Source organism: Oreochromis aureus, linkage group 7, assembly GCF_013358895.1.
Source record: "Oreochromis aureus strain Israel breed Guangdong linkage group 7, ZZ_aureus, whole genome shotgun sequence".
Classification (NCBI taxonomy): Eukaryota; Metazoa; Chordata; class Actinopteri; order Cichliformes; family Cichlidae; genus Oreochromis; species Oreochromis aureus.
In genome coordinates this window covers 32,099,819-32,119,884 of record NC_052948.1, presented here as the reverse complement: position 1 = coordinate 32,119,884, position 20,066 = coordinate 32,099,819, and the positions used below count along the sequence as shown (strand labels likewise).

General features: G+C 42.0%; 1 protein-coding gene across 3 annotated transcripts in view; it reads right to left on the bottom strand.

Annotated features, from left to right (window-relative positions):
* Positions 1–20,066, bottom strand: part of shroom3 (shroom family member 3) — a 67,510-nt gene that overhangs the window by 9,111 nt on the left and 38,333 nt on the right. For 2 of the 3 annotated variants that reach the window (XM_031728491.2, XM_039615698.1), the window contains 15 exons: positions 16,760–16,885; positions 12,438–12,650; positions 11,452–11,771; positions 11,126–11,354; positions 9,092–9,141; positions 8,550–8,952; positions 7,743–7,976; positions 7,236–7,629; positions 6,995–7,134; positions 6,763–6,912; positions 6,201–6,676; positions 5,847–6,074; positions 5,519–5,717; positions 5,078–5,381; positions 2,174–2,250 (listed from right to left, as the gene is read on the bottom strand). In XM_031728491.2, coding sequence (XP_031584351.2) covers positions 2,174–2,250; positions 5,078–5,381; positions 5,519–5,717; positions 5,847–6,074; positions 6,201–6,676; positions 6,763–6,912; positions 6,995–7,134; positions 7,236–7,629; positions 7,743–7,976; positions 8,550–8,952; positions 9,092–9,141; positions 11,126–11,354; positions 11,452–11,771; positions 12,438–12,650; positions 16,760–16,885 — 3,543 coding nt within the window. The remainder of the gene's footprint in view (positions 1–2,173; positions 2,251–5,077; positions 5,382–5,518; positions 5,718–5,846; positions 6,075–6,200; positions 6,677–6,762; positions 6,913–6,994; positions 7,135–7,235; positions 7,630–7,742; positions 7,977–8,549; positions 8,953–9,091; positions 9,142–11,125; positions 11,355–11,451; positions 11,772–12,437; positions 12,651–16,759; positions 16,886–20,066) is intronic. The other variant, XM_039615697.1, reaches the window with a different exon arrangement.

Sequence of the window (20,066 nt, the reverse complement as noted above, 5' to 3'; positions counted from 1 at the left end):
ACCATAGATTATTATGAAAACTGGATGCCAAACTCAGTGATGTTGGATTCACAGAATTTGCATTAGTGGGTTTTTTAATTTGGCAAAACCTCTTGCAGACATAAAGTAATCGACTTTAATTAAAGTTCCAGGTCGACTGAAGACCATTAGAGAAAATTCTTCTCGGTCTGCAGTGGTTTATAGCTGCAACATTATTTCTGGCAGCTGGTCAGAGTGTTGTCTTGTGTGTGTTTCATGTTTTCTTAAAGCACCCACAGAACTTTAAAGAAGACAGACATCTTTGGTTTGAGTGTGTGATCAGGATGCCTCTTGGGCGTCTTCAATTGGAGGTTTTCCAGGCACTTTTAACTGGTAGGAGAGTCCTGGCTTAGACTGAGAACATGCTGCAGAGACTATAGATCACACTGGCCTAAAAACGCCTCGGGTTGACCTGAAATAACTCACTTAGTTGGCTGGAACTGTGACCCCGGATAAGCACAAGACAAATGGATGGAATCTAGTACTGCTGCTCTAGGAGATGTTACTGGCTGTCAATCCAGAAAGTAATATAAAATATATGCAATGTGTTGTTTTCAGGTTTAAATAAAGTGCTATGGACCTTTAGTTGTTCCTAACATCCAGTGTCCTAAATGTGATCTAAACTACTTTTGATCTTATCAGCTGTTTGTGCTCAGTTATCTGGATTTTTGCACTCATGTTCCTGGTTATATCCAGACACCAGACTGATCTGTGTAAACACACACTCAGAATTCCTCAGAATGACTTTTCACCTTCACATTTTAAGGGCAAACATATTTAAATGTCTGTAACTAATAAATCCCTGCAGACAAGAGTTGGTATTCTGTTTATTTTTCCCTCTCAATGCCAGGGAGTTTTTCCTGCTTCTTAAAAACTCCTCATTCCTCCCTCATTTAACTCCTTCTTCTCTTTCTTACTCCATCCTTTAAACCTCTCCTGAACTCCGAACAGGCCAATCTTTTGCCTCATTTTGTAACTTTATACCCTTTCTTCCTCCTCTCAACTAACTTTAAATACCATACCTCCTCTTCCCCGTTCCCATTTCATACAACAGATACTCCCTTCTTTTTCTCTAAAAGCTTTTCAGAAAGCTGCCCGGAGTTTCATTTCTAAAGAACAGAAGAAGTAAAGCTGTAAAATCTTCTTACACCTTTTGCCCACCTCCTTCCTCTTTTTTTTTTTTTTTTTACTTTTACTGATTCTCAGTTACTCCTCTTCTTTCCTTCTTACCACCACCTTCCTAATTCATCCTTTTCAACTCTTGCATGTCATCTGTTGCTCCTTTCACCCATATCTCATTTAACCTTCTCCTTTAGCTCCTTTAGCTCTGTGTCTCCTTTAGCTGTTCCCCCTGTGCCTCCATCACCCCAATCCCTTATATCCAGTCCTCCTTTCCTTCTTTCTCCTCCTAAATGTGTCCTTCTCTCCGTGATGCCAGCAGCTGGGCACAAGTTGGTTTTAAAATAGCAAAGAGCCTAAAGCAAGCACAGTCTGAGAGTCAACAGCCTTTTATGGAAGAGAGCTAAAATACTGGATTCAGGAATGAACCTGAATTCCCACGATCCTTCAGTCCTTAGTCACATTTTAAACCTTATCTACTAAACTGAACGAATCACCAGAGAAAAGGCTCTGCAGAGCGGCGTTCAGGATCTTAACTTTTGTTGATTATGCATCGATGAAGACCGACTAAACTTTCAGACACTTCAAATAGCAGAATTCTTATCCACCACACCTCCAATACCCTCAGGCAGGTATCTGATCTGTCCCATTGAGCCAAAACATCAAGCAAGTCTCATAGCAAACCACCTTTAATTACAAGAAGACCACAACGTCCTGCAACAGATGAAATCCATGCACAGGTGCACAGAGGTAACAGAGACACCTGTGCACCACGCTTTTGTTCTACTTCTACTTCTACTCTAATTTTACTCCTTTACAAGGAAAGTTAGGTTATTATGCTTTTGTTTTACTGATTGTCTGACCCACTTGAGCTCACACTGGGCTGTATGACGACCAAGAAATCACTTGCATAGTGCTGCACTTGTAAATAAAGTTATGGATCCTTGATGGTCATATGACAGGAAAATAGTAATGAAGGACCAGAAGAACCCACCAGGTGAAACCCAGACATGGTGGTCATAGAAACGCGACGTACCTGTTGGCAGCCAGAGCACAGCGTTCATGTTCGGAGATGAAGACGCCAAACACCCGGACATCGTCTGGAAGGAAGTCCTGAAACACAAAGAGAGAAAGTGGAATAATCAATTTCTTGTAGTTTTATACATATTAATGTATGCATGTTTAGCCAAATCAAAGCTTATAGCCTCTAAAAACACTTGGTACATTAAGGTCAAGTACAGTTTTACTTCTTGATATCCAAGGAGTCACTGGCACCTTATGTCAAAATAACCTTTTATATATTATAGATTTTTCCACTTTTAGGGTCACCCAAATGGAAATATTTGAAAAAAAGAGAGTGGAAATACAAAAAAGCAAAAATGAAATTAGTTGATGAAGTTTGTATAAATTTGGCTATTTAACATGTGGGTAAAACCTAACCTTAAAGCAGGCCAGAAGATGCTTTCTGCAATTTCTTTCTATGATTATCCAGGTTTAGATGCAGATGGAGATGATAAATTAAAGGGTTCTGTCTTGATCTGGTTGCTGAATAATAATAATAATAATAATGATAATACACTTGTGGCAGGGCCACTGCAGGGGAGGCGGACGCACCCGAGCAGCATCTGCAATCACGCCTCACCAGCAGAAAGAGTCCTGTCAGGTGTTGTTGTTGGTGATGTGTGTTCGGCTGTCGGCTGGAACCTGCAGCCGTGTGTGTTTGTGAACAGCAAACGTGTGTGTAGTAATAAAGAATGCTGAAAAGCATGGAAATGTCATTGAGTTTGCCATAGTTTAGTTACAAAACTGATTACTGCAGTGGCAGTAACCAGGTGTAATGTGTAATCACTTTATTTACTTTAATGAAATCATTCTGTTCCTATAAATCACAGTGTGTGTACAGTAGAATTATCCTTATCTGAATCAAGGGGTTTCTCTCATGTTTAACGCCTTTCTTTGAGCTCTTGGACTTTATAAATCAAGACTAGCAAGAAACACTAAGTACTCCTGTTCCTGTGTCTCTGAGCTGTTTGAAAAACCCAGACAGTGCCATCAGCGATCACAAGTCTGACCACAGACCTTATCACACATTAGGACCACATGCACTGATGTCTCTCCAGCAAGCCGACTTTGACCTGTAATCTCTCCTTTGGCATGTTTCGGAAACGATCTGGGAACATAAAGTTCTTAAATTTAACCCCTTAACATCCACCACTTAAAGGCAGGATTTGGGGTTAGGTTGCATTTTAGCCTCTAGCTTCAGTAATCGGAAGATGTTACCTTTCAAATCAAGCCTTTGGCTGTCGTTAAAAGATTTCTGGAAAAAAAGAGGTAAATTTAACTCAAACCCTAAACTTGGACTGAGCTGTAATGATGTTTATGTGACACGGGCAGGTCTGATTACTGAAGGAGATAAAGGACGAATTTATCCGTTACTGCATTCCTTTAAGATGCAAGTAAGCACGTGCATAACGTGTGTGTGTGTGTGTTTCTTATCATCTGCATCAGACAGCGCCCAGTCACCATCCCGGCTCACTGGCACCTCACAGGAAACCCTGAGGATTCGGGCTATTTCCTGTGTGACTCTGGTGCAAATGTGATCAAATAAGTGGAAACGCAAACAGGTCCATGAATGCCTCTTTAGGCCAAAGTGGAGGAAGGGAACGAAGTGACAGACTCATGAAGGTTTATCAGACACCAAAACACTGCAGCGTTTTATTATCGCGGTGTGAATTATCTTATTTTTCACTGCGACACTCTAAAAGTAAGCTGCAGAAATATTCAGTTTACATTACAAAGTAATGCATTCCTGTTTCATTGGCTTCTGCAGCACTGGGCTGAGTCACATGACGCTGAAGTCTCTGTTGGCAAAGGCTGAGCCGCTTGTTTTCCCAACCCCTTTTTTTATATTTGGATTATAGCGCGCTCTCTGAGTCGCTGGAACACAAAAACCTCTCTAGGACAGACGCTGATTATAACTATAATATTTGTATCATCTGCAAACATTGACTTAAACAATTCTAAGTAAAAATCTCTTTGTTTCTCTGTTTCCTAATAGTTATGTAACCAAAATTAACAGACAGTTTCACTCCTGTTTGGGAAATATTATTATTTCTAATTATTTTGACATATTGGATTAATATAATGTTTGAAATATGGACCTTAAACATTTTACCTACAGTTTATCCTTCCACTACATTTTCTAATCACTATCTCACAATGGGTTAAGTTGGCAGCTGTTGCCTTTTGAATCTTGAAGTTTGAACATAAAACTTTGTTTTATTGTGACGTCACAGCTGCTGGCTGCATGCAGGGTGCTTGATGTGCATCTTCTGATCTTTTTAACCTGATGCTTGATGGCCGGCATTTAAATGATGTATCGATGCAGAAGAAAAAAAGATTCCCGGATGATCGACAGAGTGATGGGAAAAAGCTAGAAAAGGTGAGATGCTGTGTTATTTGTTATTTCTAAAGTCCCAATGTTATTAACATATAACTGCAAGATCCTTCCTATTACAGAAATGACAATCAATCTCTAAAATGATAAAATTTTTTTAGATATACTTATTACTGTAATTTCTTTATTATATGTTCATTATAGTTCATTAAGGACCACTATATAAATAATCAGGGAAAGCATAAAGAAAGGAAAGGAAGACCTCCCATACAGAACGAAGCAGGAAGCAGATACCACAGATACCACAGATAGCTCATGAAGAGGAGGAGGTAGGGTGGAGGCGGCTTGCAGATGCCCTTTAGCTTAAATAGCACTTCCTATATGAGATTTGGAAAATGGATGAGTAGAAGGATATCTGAGCTAGAAGCTGGTGTGCAGGCGCGAGATTGGCTGATGCTTCCTTGTCTGCCTGAATGAGCGATTTCTTGCCTCTACATTCACAACAATAACCGCTGTGAGCACCGCAACGGAGCTGAGCATTACCTCATTTAGTCTCTCCATGATGGGGGATGAACGAGAGCGAAAGTGCTGAGGGGGGGCTCGCGTGTCCTCAGATCGCTCCAGGAGATTCTCAGCTGAGGCTGACTTCCCGGTTTTGTGAGCTGACCCAGCCTTCTGCAGAGCAACATTGAGCTGCTTAGACAGTTCCCGGTTGACTTGAGGCTCTGCGACCTGCTGTTCACGGCTCAGGTTCGGCTCTCTGATGGATGACTGGCTGTGTCTCCTGAGCTCTGCTTCAGGAACAAGATCCTGGTAGATCTGATCAAGACTGGAGCCAGAAGGAGTGCTAAGAGAAGAAAGCAGGAGGAGATTTAACATTTTATAAAACCGGGAGCCACCAAAGTCATCCAGTTTTATCAACGAGAGCGTCCTAAACAACGCTACTAAGAGAATTAGATTCAGCTGGGGCCTGTTCTTGCATACCTTGATGGTGGGTGAGCTGGTGGCCTCGGTGTGGTGACCCTGCCTGGGTAGAAGAAGTTAGACTGGTGGCTCCGCAGGTCAGGAAGGAGGGTTGAGTCGGGGTGCTTCTCCCCCTGAGGAGAAGCTGGAAATGGGTCTTGGAGGGAGAGGAGGCTGGAAGCGGAGGAGAGGCTGAGGGTGTCTGAGTAACAGGAGGAGGCTGAAGACAAAGGAAAGGAAGAAAAATGATTTACCTTATACCTCTCACTTAAACTTTTCATTTATCCATGTATCAAACCTCACTCCTCCCCCTTTCTGCCTGGATACTTTACTAGGCACCTGCACCCACCTGCATGGTTAACATTTTCAGGCTGAAAATAAGCACTGCGAGGCCTTGAGATGCTCCTCTGTGCTCCCTCATCTTTCCTCACGCCTCTCCTTCTCTCCATGTACTTGGCGAGAGCTTCTTGCTGCACTTGTCGCAGGTCGGACCTTGAAATGGCATTCTGAGAAGCTCCACTCCCAACTGAACCTGCAGCAGGTTCAAACATCTTCCGACGGTCTGCCACACTGGTTTCTGGAAGAGAAAGAAAAAAAAAGGATTTCAGCATTTCCAGTAAAGTAATTAAACTGGAATAATTTGAATAATTTGTTTACCACACGAAGGCAAAGGGAGTTTGCTTTTAAAAATTGGAAATCTTACCTCCTCCACGTCGGAATAGGGACACAGTCTCTGGGTCAGAAATTCCAACCTCGTTCATGTTCTCTGGTTCTGAGTATGACCGCTTCTTCTGGTCTGCCGTCAAACGCTTGCGGCCACAAATCCGCGGTAGAGCAGGCTGTCCAACAGGTGGGACGCTGGGGAGGGGTGGCGGGCTAGGGCCTCGAACATCGGGAGTAACCACGTGCCTCTCCTTGGGGGTGTGAGGGGAAGTGACCAGAGGTTGTGACTGCGGCGTGATGACAATGCCCCGTGGCTTTGGCATGGTTGTGGGGCCTTTTTTCTCCAGTGAGTGGTATTTGGGAGGGACGGGTGGAGGCTGCTGGCTGCCGGAGGAGGAGACAGAAGGAGGAGCTGGAGGAGGCTGGGCACTGCCAGATGAAGTGAGGTCCCTCCGTCTGAAGGAGGTGGATCGTAGGACCTTAGACTGGGCGTCTTTCAAGGAGTCCCTGTAAGATCTGATTGGAGAGACATTTCCTGGATCAGGATCATCACACTGACCTGTTGGATGTGTCACTGTGATGACTTGTTAAAGGACTCTGACCTGTTTGTGGATGTGTCCTGCATTGGGGCCATGAGCTCTTGGATTTCTTGTCTCCAGGGGAAGTCCTTGCTGCTGTCCTCCTCCTTGGATCCATCTAGATGGAAGCTGCTGCGACTCCTCTGCAGGGCTGAAACTGGATCTGTTGGAGTTCTGAACATCACACAGAAGTTTAAGCAACATTTTCTAGAGCAGTAGTTAGTTATATACTCGTGTATTTTCAGAATCACTCTACCTGGGTTTCATATGCTCACTGCTGCCTCCTCTGTAGCTCGGAGTCCTTTGGACTTTGATGCCCTTGGTGCTTCTCTCCAGCATGTTTCTGAGGTCCTCTGTTCCACAAGGGGCACTGCGACCTTTGTCTGTGATCTGATTCTGAATAAGGAAGCATAAAGCATTGAAAGAAACTAAGCATAAGGAAGCCTTTTCACTTTTGAGATCATCAGAAGAAATATTTTAATCTTGTTTGCAGTTACCCGTAGATGGGCCTTGTTGTGCGAGGTGCTGTGACTGCGCTGCTTTCCGTTGCGTTGTTGACGTTCGAAGCGACTCACTTTCTCCAAAACGGAGAGGCTGCGAGCGGGCCCTTGGGGGGCATCGCTTTCAGGGCTGCCGCACCGCTGGACCTCGGCAAGGGCGAGCTCCAGGCGTGTCAGTGGGTGCTCTTTATCTTTGTCCTGCTCTCTGTGGTCCCAGTTCTGGTACTGCAGAGCGGATGAATCGCTGAGGTGGCGGGGAGAATGATGTGAGGCGGAAGAGGGTGGAGCCTGAGCCTGGGGCTGACCAGGTGAGTGGTTGGGTGGAACCTGTCCATGGACGAGCCTGGAAGATGCCACTGGCTCTGAATGAACACTGGACTGGTCTACTGATCTGAAAAGAGATCAAAAGACATCACAGACATGAAGCGACTTTTGATTTGAAAGCAGACTCTGATCTCTTGAACAATCATGAACTTTCGAAGACCCCACCCACTCTAACTGTACCTGTTTTGGTCTCCCCAGGACTGGACAGGTGCATAGGGGTCGCTCCTCTCCTGTGGTGATGCACGCCTGAGTTCAGGGGCTGAGTAATTTTGGGGAATATGAAAATCCTGTTTCTGCTCTTGGACGCTCTGATGATTCTGGGCTCTTTGGACCACTATCTCGCTCTCTGTTCCCCCTCCAGTAGTTTTGATGTGTGGGTTGTAGGGTCCAAAGTTGGACTCTTCCTGTTGATGCCTATCAAACGCATGAGACTGAATTAGCACCAAAAGCATCTTAATGCTTGTTCTATCCAAAAACCGCAGTTCTTCTGAGCACCGAATCTGGCTCCAAAAGACTCACAAAAAGGTCCAAATTAAATGTTCATAGCCTGATACAAAGATCAGCTAATTTCCCCCTTCATACATGTACAGAAGGGTCACCTGTTTGGATTCAATAAGGTTTAAAGTTAGGGGCGTGGCTGCTGTAGAGTTCACCTCCACTACTACATCCATTGAGCTGGATCATAATGGATGCAGTATAACAACCAAGCTGACAATTTAGACTCCAGCCTCGACCTAAATATGGTTACTTCTGACTTAACATGGTGACTTAATGCAACAAATGCTAATGTTGCTACAAAACTACCAGAAAGAAATGCATGATGTCTGTGACTTTGGCAAAACATGACTGTTGTGGATGTATTGGGAAAAACAAAAAGATTAAAAGAGGGGGTTATTTCTCAGAGAAGTAAGAACAGTTTTGCTAACATGTTTTAGATGTTAGCTAATTAGAAAGCAAAAGAAACCAAGAATCTAAACAAACCATCACCTGTCTGTTGGGTAAGAGCTGTGGGGGTAGGATGAAGTGTTAGTTGGGTATCCATTTTCCGTGGCTGACATCCTTCCATCTCTCTGCCCCTCTGTTGCTCCTTCATGTTGCTGTTGCCAGTTGCTCTCCTTGGCCAAGGCTGGGTAGACTCCAGAGGGGCCTGGGCTGGGGGAGTTGGGCATCTGTGCGTAGTGTGGCTCAGGCTGGGGAACGGGGTAAATGCTGGTAGGAAGAATAAGCCGGCTGGCCTGTGGCGTGGGGTCTGCAGATCCAGAGGAAGGCCCGGTAGGGGACGGGGGTTGAGGAAAGCCTCCACCCTGACGGGGCCTTGTGGTGGGGCTGCTCTCTGGACTCTTCTCTATCACCGTGTGGAGCTGACCCTCAGCACCATACGAGCCTTTAGCTGAACCAACAGTCAGAGTTAGTCAGTTTTCTCATCTATACAGTATAAAGGTACTAAAAAGTCATGTCATATGTCATCGTCTTAGTTTGAACCTGTTTCTACATGTTTAATTCACGGAGCATGTAAATGTAGACATTACCTGAGGCAACGTTACCACTGGAGTGATGCCAGGAGCCTTTCTGCAGAGACCTAAGAGAGAGTGAAAAACTTTTGATTAGATAAAATAGTTTGACTTTCCAATTTACACAAGTAGAAAATATTTCACAACTAAAGTACACTACTGCATTGGATATGGCTGCTTTACAAACACATGGCGCCATTCTGCACACTGTCTGCATTATAAAGTATTACATAATAACACTCTGCATTATATTGACTCATACTGCAGCTTATAGTGTAGTACCAATCTATTGTGTTGTACCAGGATGTGTTATATAAAAAGCAGATGGTTCTTGGGTACAGCATATTGAATTGTAGAGTTACATATTTTACTATATTGTACTGAATATCATAAAGTATGGTATTATATTGCATTGTATCATTCCATGTCAGTTATTTTAGCTTGTAGCCTACATTAAATCATATCACATTGCATTACACATTATTGTATTGTATCATACCAAAGCACACCATATTACCATTACGTAGCATATGATATCACATTGTAATCACAATGTATGAACACAGTACTGTAGTGTGGCAAGCTGGATTTTATAAAGTTGTGCCATAACATAGAAAGAGAGAGCATATTTCTCCTGTTTTGGCTTCCCTTCATTGGCTTCCTGTTAAATCCAGAATTGAATTCAAAATCCTGCTCCTCACATACAAGGTCTTAAATAATCAGGCCCCATCTTATCTTAATGACCTTGTAGTACCATATCACCCCATTAGAGCACTTCGCTCTCGCTCTGCAGGCTTACTTGTTGTTCCTAGAGTATTTAAAAGTAGAATGGGAGGCAGAGCCTTCAGTTTTCAGGCCCCTCTTCTGTGGAACCAGCTTCCAGTTTGGATTCGGGAGACAGACACTATCTCTACTTTCAAGATTAGGCTTAAAACTTTCCTTTTTGCTAAAGCATATAGTTAGGGCTGGACCAGGTGACCCTGAATCCTCCCTTAGTTATGCTGCAATAGACGTGGGCTGCCGGGGATTCCCATGATGCATTGAGTTTTTCCTTCCAGTCACCTTTCTCACTCACTATGTGTTAATAGACCTCTCTGCATCGAATCATATCTGTTATTAATCTCTGTCTCTCTTCCACAGCATGTCTTTATCCTGTTTTTCTTCTCTCACCCCAACGGTCGCAGCAGATGGCCCCGCCCCTCCCCTGAGCCTGGTTCTGCCGGAGGTTTCTTCCTGTTAAAGGGAGTTTTTCCTTCCCACTGTCGCCAAAGTGCTTGCTCATAGGGGTCATATGATTGTTGGGTTTTTCTCTGTATTTATTATTGTGCTATCTACTGTACAATATAAAGCGCCTTGAGGCGACTTTTGTTGTGATTTGGCGCTATATAAATAAAATTGAATTGAATTGAACATAACATATCATATTGTATCACATGTTTAATTCATCTTTTCACACTGCAAACTGAAAGTTATTGTAAAGCATTCTAAAATCAAAATAATTAAATTCTTACTATGTGGCAAAGCTTCAAAGAAAAACACTTCTCCAAATAACTTGGTCCAAAGGAAAAAAAAACGTGAAAGTGAAATGGACTCATTCTATCCAGCAAGCCACATGGCTTGATACAATATTGTATTAAATAGAAATATTGTGCAATATAGTGAATTCTTATACTGAAATAAAAAGATGATGACAATGGATTTCTCTGAGAATCAAGCACAACACTAAGCCACTAAAACTAATTTTTCTGTTCAGGAATGCAAGTAAGTAACTGTAATTTGACATTTAATCAAAAAATAATAATGTGATTTTTTTTATTTACTAAAACAATACATTTGAACATGCATTATTAAGAACAATAATTGTATTTTAACATTAAAAACATAATTTTGATTAAAGAGTTTGCTCATGCTGCTGGATTAACCATTAAAATGAGCAATACGGTTAATTTAGGGTTGCTGTGTCATAAACCATACATTGGGTGTCGCTCCAATAAATTTGTGAAGCACTGTATGAGAATCAATGTTCACTCTAACTTCATGGAACCTGGTTACCGTAGTGATCTGGCGTGCTCCAGACTGGACCAGGAGTTTGGTCTCTCGTGGTTCCTGATGACGGCATAACTATCACTGCGCCTTGGTGGAGCAGGCGCCCCCTTCAGGCTCTCATAGGAGCTGCGGTTCGCTGCCGGGGCCCATATTGGTCCTACACTGTGCCTGTTTGATGCCGGTGCACCACTGGTGCTGCTGCTGCTGCCACGGTAACAGACCCCGCTAGCTGAACCTGAAGTACAATGGACAAACAATGACGTTATTGAATCAAAGTTACCATACCTGAAAACCTGAAAACCCAAAAAACATTCCAGTAACAGAAACATTACCTTGCGGATCTCGACCTATCCCTGACCTGGCTCCGCCCCTGGAGTCGCTGTTGCGTAAGAACACGGCAGAGTTGGAGCTCAGCTCGTGCTCCTGAAAGATGCCCTGCTGGGTGTCGTAAACTGACGGGGCGTAACGCATGTCAGACTGGTGCATCTCGCCACTTCCCCCTGCTCTCTGAGGGACGGTGTCCAGTGAACTGGAGCGCTCTGGGCTGATTGAGGGGGTGGAGGCGTGGTATTCTTGGATGCTGGAGCTAGTGGAGAAAGAGTAATAGGCAGAGTCTCTCTTGCTGTGCAAGTGTTCAATGCTGTTGGACGACCTGGAACACAACAAGTAGTTCAAGACTGTGACACTAGTCCTGATCTCACTGATTAAGGTTTAGTTCAAAGGATAAGCATACAGAGATTTAACTTAAAATCCATCATGTTGTCAGTAACATGTTTAGAGTTAGGGAATATTTCTGGATCTTTGTTTGCCCATTTAATATACCCAGGTGGTGCTTTTAACCTTGCTGAACACCAATCCCCGTAACTTGATTTGAAAGGCATTATCTTCAACTTTCTGAAACTAGGCTGGTTTACCAAGTGGCTTAAATGTAACCTAAGTTTAACTGGTTCAAAGACAACTTCTTTAAAACCACCAGATTATCAATGACTGAACCAGGGACAGGTTTAGGCTTAGGGTTAAGTTCTGTTTGGGCAACATGCTAAGCAGGCAAATTTTGAAGACCTAGATGTTCAGTTTTAAAAGACCTCTAATTTACTTTGGCATTAGTTTCACATTTAGATGTTTCAAATAAGTAAAAATATATAAAAAGGGCTGGATACCTCTCTTTGTGCTTTCAATGTAACGTCAGTTTTAAATTTGGAAGGTAAAACTGACAAATGATTAATATATAAATTAGAAAATATTGGAGTTGCTGTTAGACTGACTTTTCAGCTTCTACCTAACAATTAAGGCTGAGGAGTGTTTGGTTTATATGCACCTGGCTGAGGACAGCTGGTGGCAGGAGGAGTAGGCTGGGTGGGGTCCACTGAGTCTGTGGTGGCCCAGTGAGTGCTGGTGCTGAGCTCCAGAGTGAAGCTGGGAGGACTGGGGATGGTCCAGACTGTCCATGCTGCCCCTGGAGCTGTACTGGTCCGGACTCTTCCTCAGGTAGCCAGAGTCGAATCCGCCGGACAGATCGTTGGTCGAGACACTGAGAGACAACAACAACTCTTACATTTAGTGCTTCATTTCATTAAAATCTAATTAGAACCAATCACAAAGTACAGCTGAGGCTGGGGAGATGTTGCTAGTTTGTAGCTATTTTGTCAAAATTTCCCTTAGTGGGACAATGACGATGACTTTGAACCATGAAGGGCACTTTAGACATCCCAGCCTCAACTTCTGGACACCACATTACATCTCAATTTCTTTTCTATGCACGAGAGTCACCACTCCAGTGGTCAATAACATGCTTTCATCTCCTTATGAGACACTTTCACACAATCCAAGAAATGGGCTTGCTGCCTCTGATTCAGCACTGTTTGTAGTGAAGCCAAGCCTCTCTCTGAAGAGATGTTTGATTTCCAAGTGTCTTTTTAGCTTTCTTGGTGTCATGTTTGCATTAAACAACTGTGGTAAAATGACTCACTCAGGCTCGCGCTTTCATGATATGGTCTGCTGACAGTTTTGTTTTTCCTAACCACCAGTGCAGCTGTGGATCAGCTGGATCAGCTGTGCTGGTGGTTAGTTGTGGCTTGATGTGCCACAGTTGTATGATTTGCACCATCTGCCTACTGCAGGATTAGACTTTTTCTTAAAGGACTTTCTGGGAGAAATTATATAGTAAGGGGAGATATACTGTATAGTGCTGTAGTAATGTACTGATGAATGTAACGACTACAAATGAGAAAAAAGAGTGAGTTTAAAGGAAATTATCCCAACAAGAACAAATGTTTTCTCACAGAATGCATGAATTTCTTCAAGTATAAGAGACTGTCCCCCCTCACAGTGGTGTGGATCATCATTTATTCTTTTAGAAACATATAGAAAGAGAAGATGGTGTTGATAAGGTTGGAAATCTCATTTAATGCCTCTTGGTAACTATACATTTCTGTGATGGTTGGATTGTTATTGAAGGTGAGATGAAAGCTTTTTTTCTCTCCTCCCCCATATCATCCATTTTAGAGCTTTAGTTGCTGCTTATATTATAGATAAAGTTACCCAGCAGTACATAAGTGATTAAATCAACTCCAACTGCTACATTAGAGTGACGTAAACATTAATAAATCAATAACTGTGATCTATGTTAATGATTCTGTGTAATGAGCACTTTTACTTTAAGTATATTTTGAAGCAGAAAAGTTTGTTTCACCACTTTGCAAAATACTTGAAAAAACTTTCCTGTAACATAAACTCTACTCTGCAGATCTTGAAAACCTTCCAAAAGTGGCACTGCATTCACTGTATGAGTGCACCCAGCTGCACAAGCCTGAAAACTTTGGCCTGTGTTTTCTACACCAGTTTTCTACCCTGAAGTTATTTAGGATCAAATATTCTGATTTCCTGTGCTCGCCTTACTTTGTTCTTGCCACCCCACTTAAAAAAAAAGCATCCTGAAAAAGCCCCTGTTGCACAGCACAAATGTTCGGTCTTAAGCCGAGTGGAGAGCTGACAGACTGCTCAGACTGGCATTGTAGCGTCTCTTTGAAAGTGACTCAGGCTCTTAGAGAAAAAAAGGGCCAGAACGCCGACATGATGAGGTGTGTGTCCTTTACAACCAGCAGTTGTAAAGCTGGTGATCCGCAGCTGAATGCGCCGCTACCTCACTCTGAATGACTGACTGGAATGTAAATGCGCATTGACGTCACAGTTTGACCCACCAAGTCCTTCAACCGAACACAATGCAATTACGACTGTGGAAAAAGAGGACAGCGTCTGCTTGTGTTCACGGACTTCTGTGAGTCTAACTTCACTTTCAGCATCCATCTCTTCATCAGCTGGATGTCTCATTCTCTGTGTTTTAATCCCACCTCTACTCAGGGGATTAAGGAATGCAAAAATATTATGATACATCAGGACAACCAAGTGTGTGTGTGTGTGTGTGTGTTTGTGTGTGTGGATGAGTAGGGGTTTCCATGGGAGACCTAAAAGAGGGGGGAGGTGGGCTTAAGGAACGCCAATGCTCCGTTCTCCCTCACAGCCACATCAGAGGCTTTTATTTTCCCCTCACTGGTGCTTCAAAGAATCGGTGATGTAACTTCCTTTGACCAGCAAGTCCACTTCACATAAAACATGTAAAGTTAACGGGCATGGTGCCTGTGACCTCCAGTGTCAACTGTGATAGGCTCCAGCCAAAGGGCAACCTCTGGGAGATGAAATTCAGCCAATGTGAAAGTGGCAGTGCTGGCTCCAAATGTGAGTCTCATGGTAAAATGTCCAAGTTCAGCCATGTCAGCTACCATCACCATTCTTCAGAAAGGACTAAAGTGGATCCAAGTATGCAGACAGATGTAGAAAGGTGGATGAAAAAGAAGGAACTTTATTACTCAGAAACGCCCTGCACGATGAGGCAGGCTGTTGCTAATACAGTGAATGATATAAAACAACAAAAATGCAACAGAAGGGAATCAGGGTTAGTAGAGACCACCACCTGGTAAAGACTGAGGGGAAACATAATAAATAAATACACAGCAGTGAAAGAAGGATAATAAGAAACAGGTGAACTCAGGACAGGATTTAAAAAAACCCCCCAAATAAAACAAACAAAGGAAGAAGTAAAATACAGAAAGCCACGTGAGGCTCTAACTTTCAAAACAAAGCAAGAACTGAAGGAGGGAGAGTCCACATAAACAACAGGAACATATGGGAATGTAAGAGTACAAAACACGAGGATAACAACAGTAAATGTAAGAAACAAAACGGAAGGTGGCTGTTTTGACAGACAGGTGTTCCAGACATAGATTATATGAAAGATGAACATAGACACCATTACATCACCCAAGAGCTTCTGTCATTCTGTTTTGAAGCCTCAAGCTTCAAAATGTCTTTTTTCTCCATCAGCTTGTCAGTGGCACGTCATTCATCACTGAACACACCTCACATAATTCTCCTTTAGAAACCTCAAGTTAACCAAAATTTACCAAATAGGCAATGCTTTATTCACTATGACCCGAAGTGAGTGACTGAGCCCATGAACTCATTAGGAAAGTGTCAACCGAGCTCAAGTCCAAATGTCTCCCTCCCATAGGTTTCTACTACACATTTCAGAGTGTAGTTCATCATTAAGCATGATCATTAAGCATGAATATAAAATGAACTTCAGAGGCCGCTAGTGGTGTAGACAAACTGGCTTTTAGACAATCCAGGATTCAGGGGGTCAAAGTTCACATCATTTGTGAGACAGCAGTAAGCAGCTGTGTCTCTTGTCTGTTCTGTTATGCACCACAGGGTCTTAAACATTAAGATGGTCGTGATAAAAAAGAAACACCAACATTATAAGGCAAAAATTTATAAATAACATTTTGTAAAATAAGATTAGCTTTTAAATAACACAAAAATGAAGGAAGCTTGGCTGTATCACACGGGGTCTTTAGACTACACTAGACTATGCATGTATATTGGCCTGAGATAAGACACAAGACATCACGTGAGTGTCTGCAACCATGAACTTTGACCTTCTGAGTGACTTACAGATAGTGGTGTCAAGTAAACCTACAATCCAGACTTCTAAACATGTCCTCAGACTGTGTTGGAAATGTTTGAGGTCAGGCGGGTCTCAGGCTCTTATTTTGACAACAGATCAATAAGTGCTATTACCTGCAGGGTGTGCCTGTGAGGAGGGTTATTTACCACAGCTGCTGGTTGTAAACGCAGTTCTAAAGCTGATGATCAGCAGCTCAAGTGCTGTTATCGCATTTACTGGAATGTGCATAAATGTGTATATGTGTTTATTACCACAATGTTATTGCATTCCTACCTCCAAGAAGAAGCATCCACTGAATCTACAAATCAAGTTATCTTTGACTTTACTGACTTTTCCAGTTATTAATTTCTTTAATGTCTGGATGTTTGAGATGTCAAAAGAAAGGAGATTTACTTTTTTCATATGTAGTGATGTCCAGATATCTGAGGCCAGTAATGAAGATGCATTTGTTTGAAACAGGACGATGTTTGGTTTAATGACATATCCCAGCATGAACTGACAATATTCAATTAAAAATCAAAACTTGAGCAAAATCTCACTCAGGAAATGGTGAAATTGATAATATACTGAACATCAGGGGCTTAGATAATCATTAGATATATATAACAAACACTAACCTGGCGTGGTAGTTGTGGTGCCACGTGCTGCTCATGCTGTCCATTGCTCCTGGGTCCAGCTCCTGCTGGCCTTCATCGAGCTTTGATGAATGCCATGAATGAGGACGAGATGCCGGCTCAGCGCGTCTGTAGGGTGAAAACATTGAGAGGGATTTAAAGTGTGTGAAGTACTGGACAGTGTGACCTCCATTTCTAAATGCTGCAATTAGTGTGTGTTTTGATGGTTATACGCACGACATTAGTTAGCTGTGAAGGATAGTGCAGGGTAAACCAGCCTCATCTCTATTTCTGACCCGACCCTAACATCATCAGCCACTACCATTCAAACGCATTCCAACGTGAACCCAGGTATCCCAATCCAAGCCAGACTCAAAGCCTTATCCGCAAATCCAGACTGGCCATTATCATCTACACTCACCCCAACCCAAACCCATCTGCAATCCAAGCCGATCCTAATCCAAAGTCCAAAATCCAGAGTCCAAAATCAAGATAAAGCTAAACATAAAACCTAACCTAACCACAGTTTCAGGTCAGCTGCTATCAACCAAACCAAAGACTATTCTAACCTAAAACCCAACCCACCTCAACATTCAATCTCAAACCCAATTGCAACCCAGCACCCCCCCCAAACCTAAACTGATCATAACCTAATTCAAACCATAACCTTACTATGAAATCCAGGTCAACTGTAACCCAACACCCCACCCAACCTAGCATAATTGTAAAGAAACTCAACCAAAACCCTAGCGTTACTACTAATTCAGATCATGCCATTTCATAAGCCAAACCCAAATAAACTCAAACCCCAGCTCAGTCCTAATCTAAACCCCAAACTACCCCAACCCTCAACCCCAAACATTACCTAATCGTGACCTAAATTCCAATCCAATGCAAGCAAAGCCCTCAAATTTAATACAAACCCAATCCTAACCTAACCCCCAGTCCAAGATAAAGCTAAGCACAAAGCCTAATTTAACCCAGTTCCAGGTCAGCCACTATCATTAAAAATCTGTTACCCAAAACCTCCCAATCTTAACCAAACTCCAGTCCAATCCAAGTCTAATCTTCAAATTCAGGTAAGCCACCATTATCAAAATCCAGCCCAACCCTAATCTAACTCTAACTCAGACCAACCTTAACCAACCATAACCTGAGCCCATCCTCCTGGTGGTTAATGCATTTAAAAGCAACACAATACAGGAATCACATTACATTTCACTCTAATCAAACAATGAATCAGCTGCTCAGCTGCTTGTTATACATGTGCTACACAAGTTTTTCAAGCATCTGCAAAATGGAGAGAACCAAAAGCTTTCTTTTCATACGTTCTTGCACAACAATCGTCTTGCTGTATGGAGGATCAAATCTTCTTTTTCAAAAAAAGAAAAAAACATAATTTTCTTGAGAAATTCTTCCAAAAAGTCATGACAGATAGGCAAAGCAGGCAACTCCCTTGGGGCTCTTGTTTATATGATATCATAATTTGATTTGTGGCATCATATTTAACCAATCAACTAAATATTTCAGCAGTTCAGTTGGTTTCTGGATATTCTTGAGGATCATGAATCACTGGAAGGATAACAATCACCCAAAACATCACATTTTTTGCCCAATTTTCTCTGAGAAAGTTGAATCAGTTATGGATAAACTGATGAATAAAACCAGTATTTTCTTTCTTTTTTTGTTGCTGGATCTAGATTTTGGTTCTTCTGTAGCGGTTTCACTTTATGCAACAATGTTAGGCTGACCTCAGACTAAGTTGACAAATTCATCTGTACTTTGAGCTAAACAGATGTTCGTGTACTCACACTAACTGCAATTTTCTTTTCTAAAACTTTAATTTTAATGTAGCACAGCAACAGTTCTTACGTAATTCTCATATACATGCTGTGTATTAGGTAGTAGTGAGGATTCTTACAAAAAGCTGCACCACATACAACATTAAACCACATTCCCAGTTTATAATTTAAACCATCTCTGTCCCCTTTCACTCTGCACATATTTTCAGTCATAGCGCCATTAGATGCCTCAAACCGCTGCAGGGATTGAACCCCTGAAAAGAGATTATTATAAGAGCTGGGACCAGACCCCCTGCCCCCCCAAAAAACGATCAATTCAGCATTAAATATTATCCCACTGTGTCCTCCCACATGCACACACAGCTGCACGGCCTCATTCCACTGAGATCTGACTCACCTTCTGCCGATCTCTGCCTCTCCCTTCCATTCCCAAGGAAGGGAAAAAATTACTGAAGTGTTTCAATGAATGTACGACAACACCAGGAAATTTAATAATACACATAAAAGGTAATAATCACGATGAAATGCTTTAAGACACAGCTTCCAAGTGGTCATTCATTACACATTGTTTTAATGTTCAACAACCCAGTAAGTGACTAGCTCTCTAATATGTGTAGTCACATTGTTATGACTTCTAGATAAGATATTCAATTTAGCATTCCTGTTTAGGATTAAGTTTAGGATCATTTCTATAATCTTATGACATTTTAAGTATATTTCAAACCGAAAGGAAAATCTTGGAAGAACTGTTAGATCAAATAACATGAGACTTTATTTGACAGGCAGCATCTTTCTAACATGTGGCTAAAATGCAAGCTTTACAATGCCCTGGGTGGTTGTTTAGAGTTCAGATCAGTGGCAGCACCTATGATGACTTGGTTTATGTTAGACAGAGTCAAACTGAATTAAGAACAAGTGAAAACTAAAGCTATGTGGATGTGTCATAATGGCACAATCTTTTATTTTAGCAGATTTCTTTAGCAAAGTACCTTCGGGATGGGAGAAACTGCATCTACATTCATTTTAAAGCTTTGCATACCTGTTACCTGCAGATTACAACATTAATAAAGTTAAGCTTGAAATGAGAGCAGTTAAAACAGCCACAGAGTCAAAATCAAAGTTTAGCTCCTCAGTAGCATATAAAGTGGTTAAGGTTGAAAAATGTTATAATGGACTCCATCACAGACAAGCCAGAATGTAAAAATTATAAACCGGTGTCTTGACTGTCGTGATTTCTCACAATTTATTTTTGAATCTCACATGCAAACACACTAAATCAAGGTAAAGATTGAAGCTGGTTAAAAAAACACAGATATTGTTTCAGGGATAATTATCATATTTTTGTTTGCAGGGCTAAACTTTATCACATCACCATCATCATACTCTGAACGTGTTGGCAGATGAGTTATGATTACAGAGATACTGACATTAAAATAATTTCTCCCGATACTCATATATGACATATCCTCCTGCTCTGTATTTATGCTCACAGATAAACAGGAAATGAT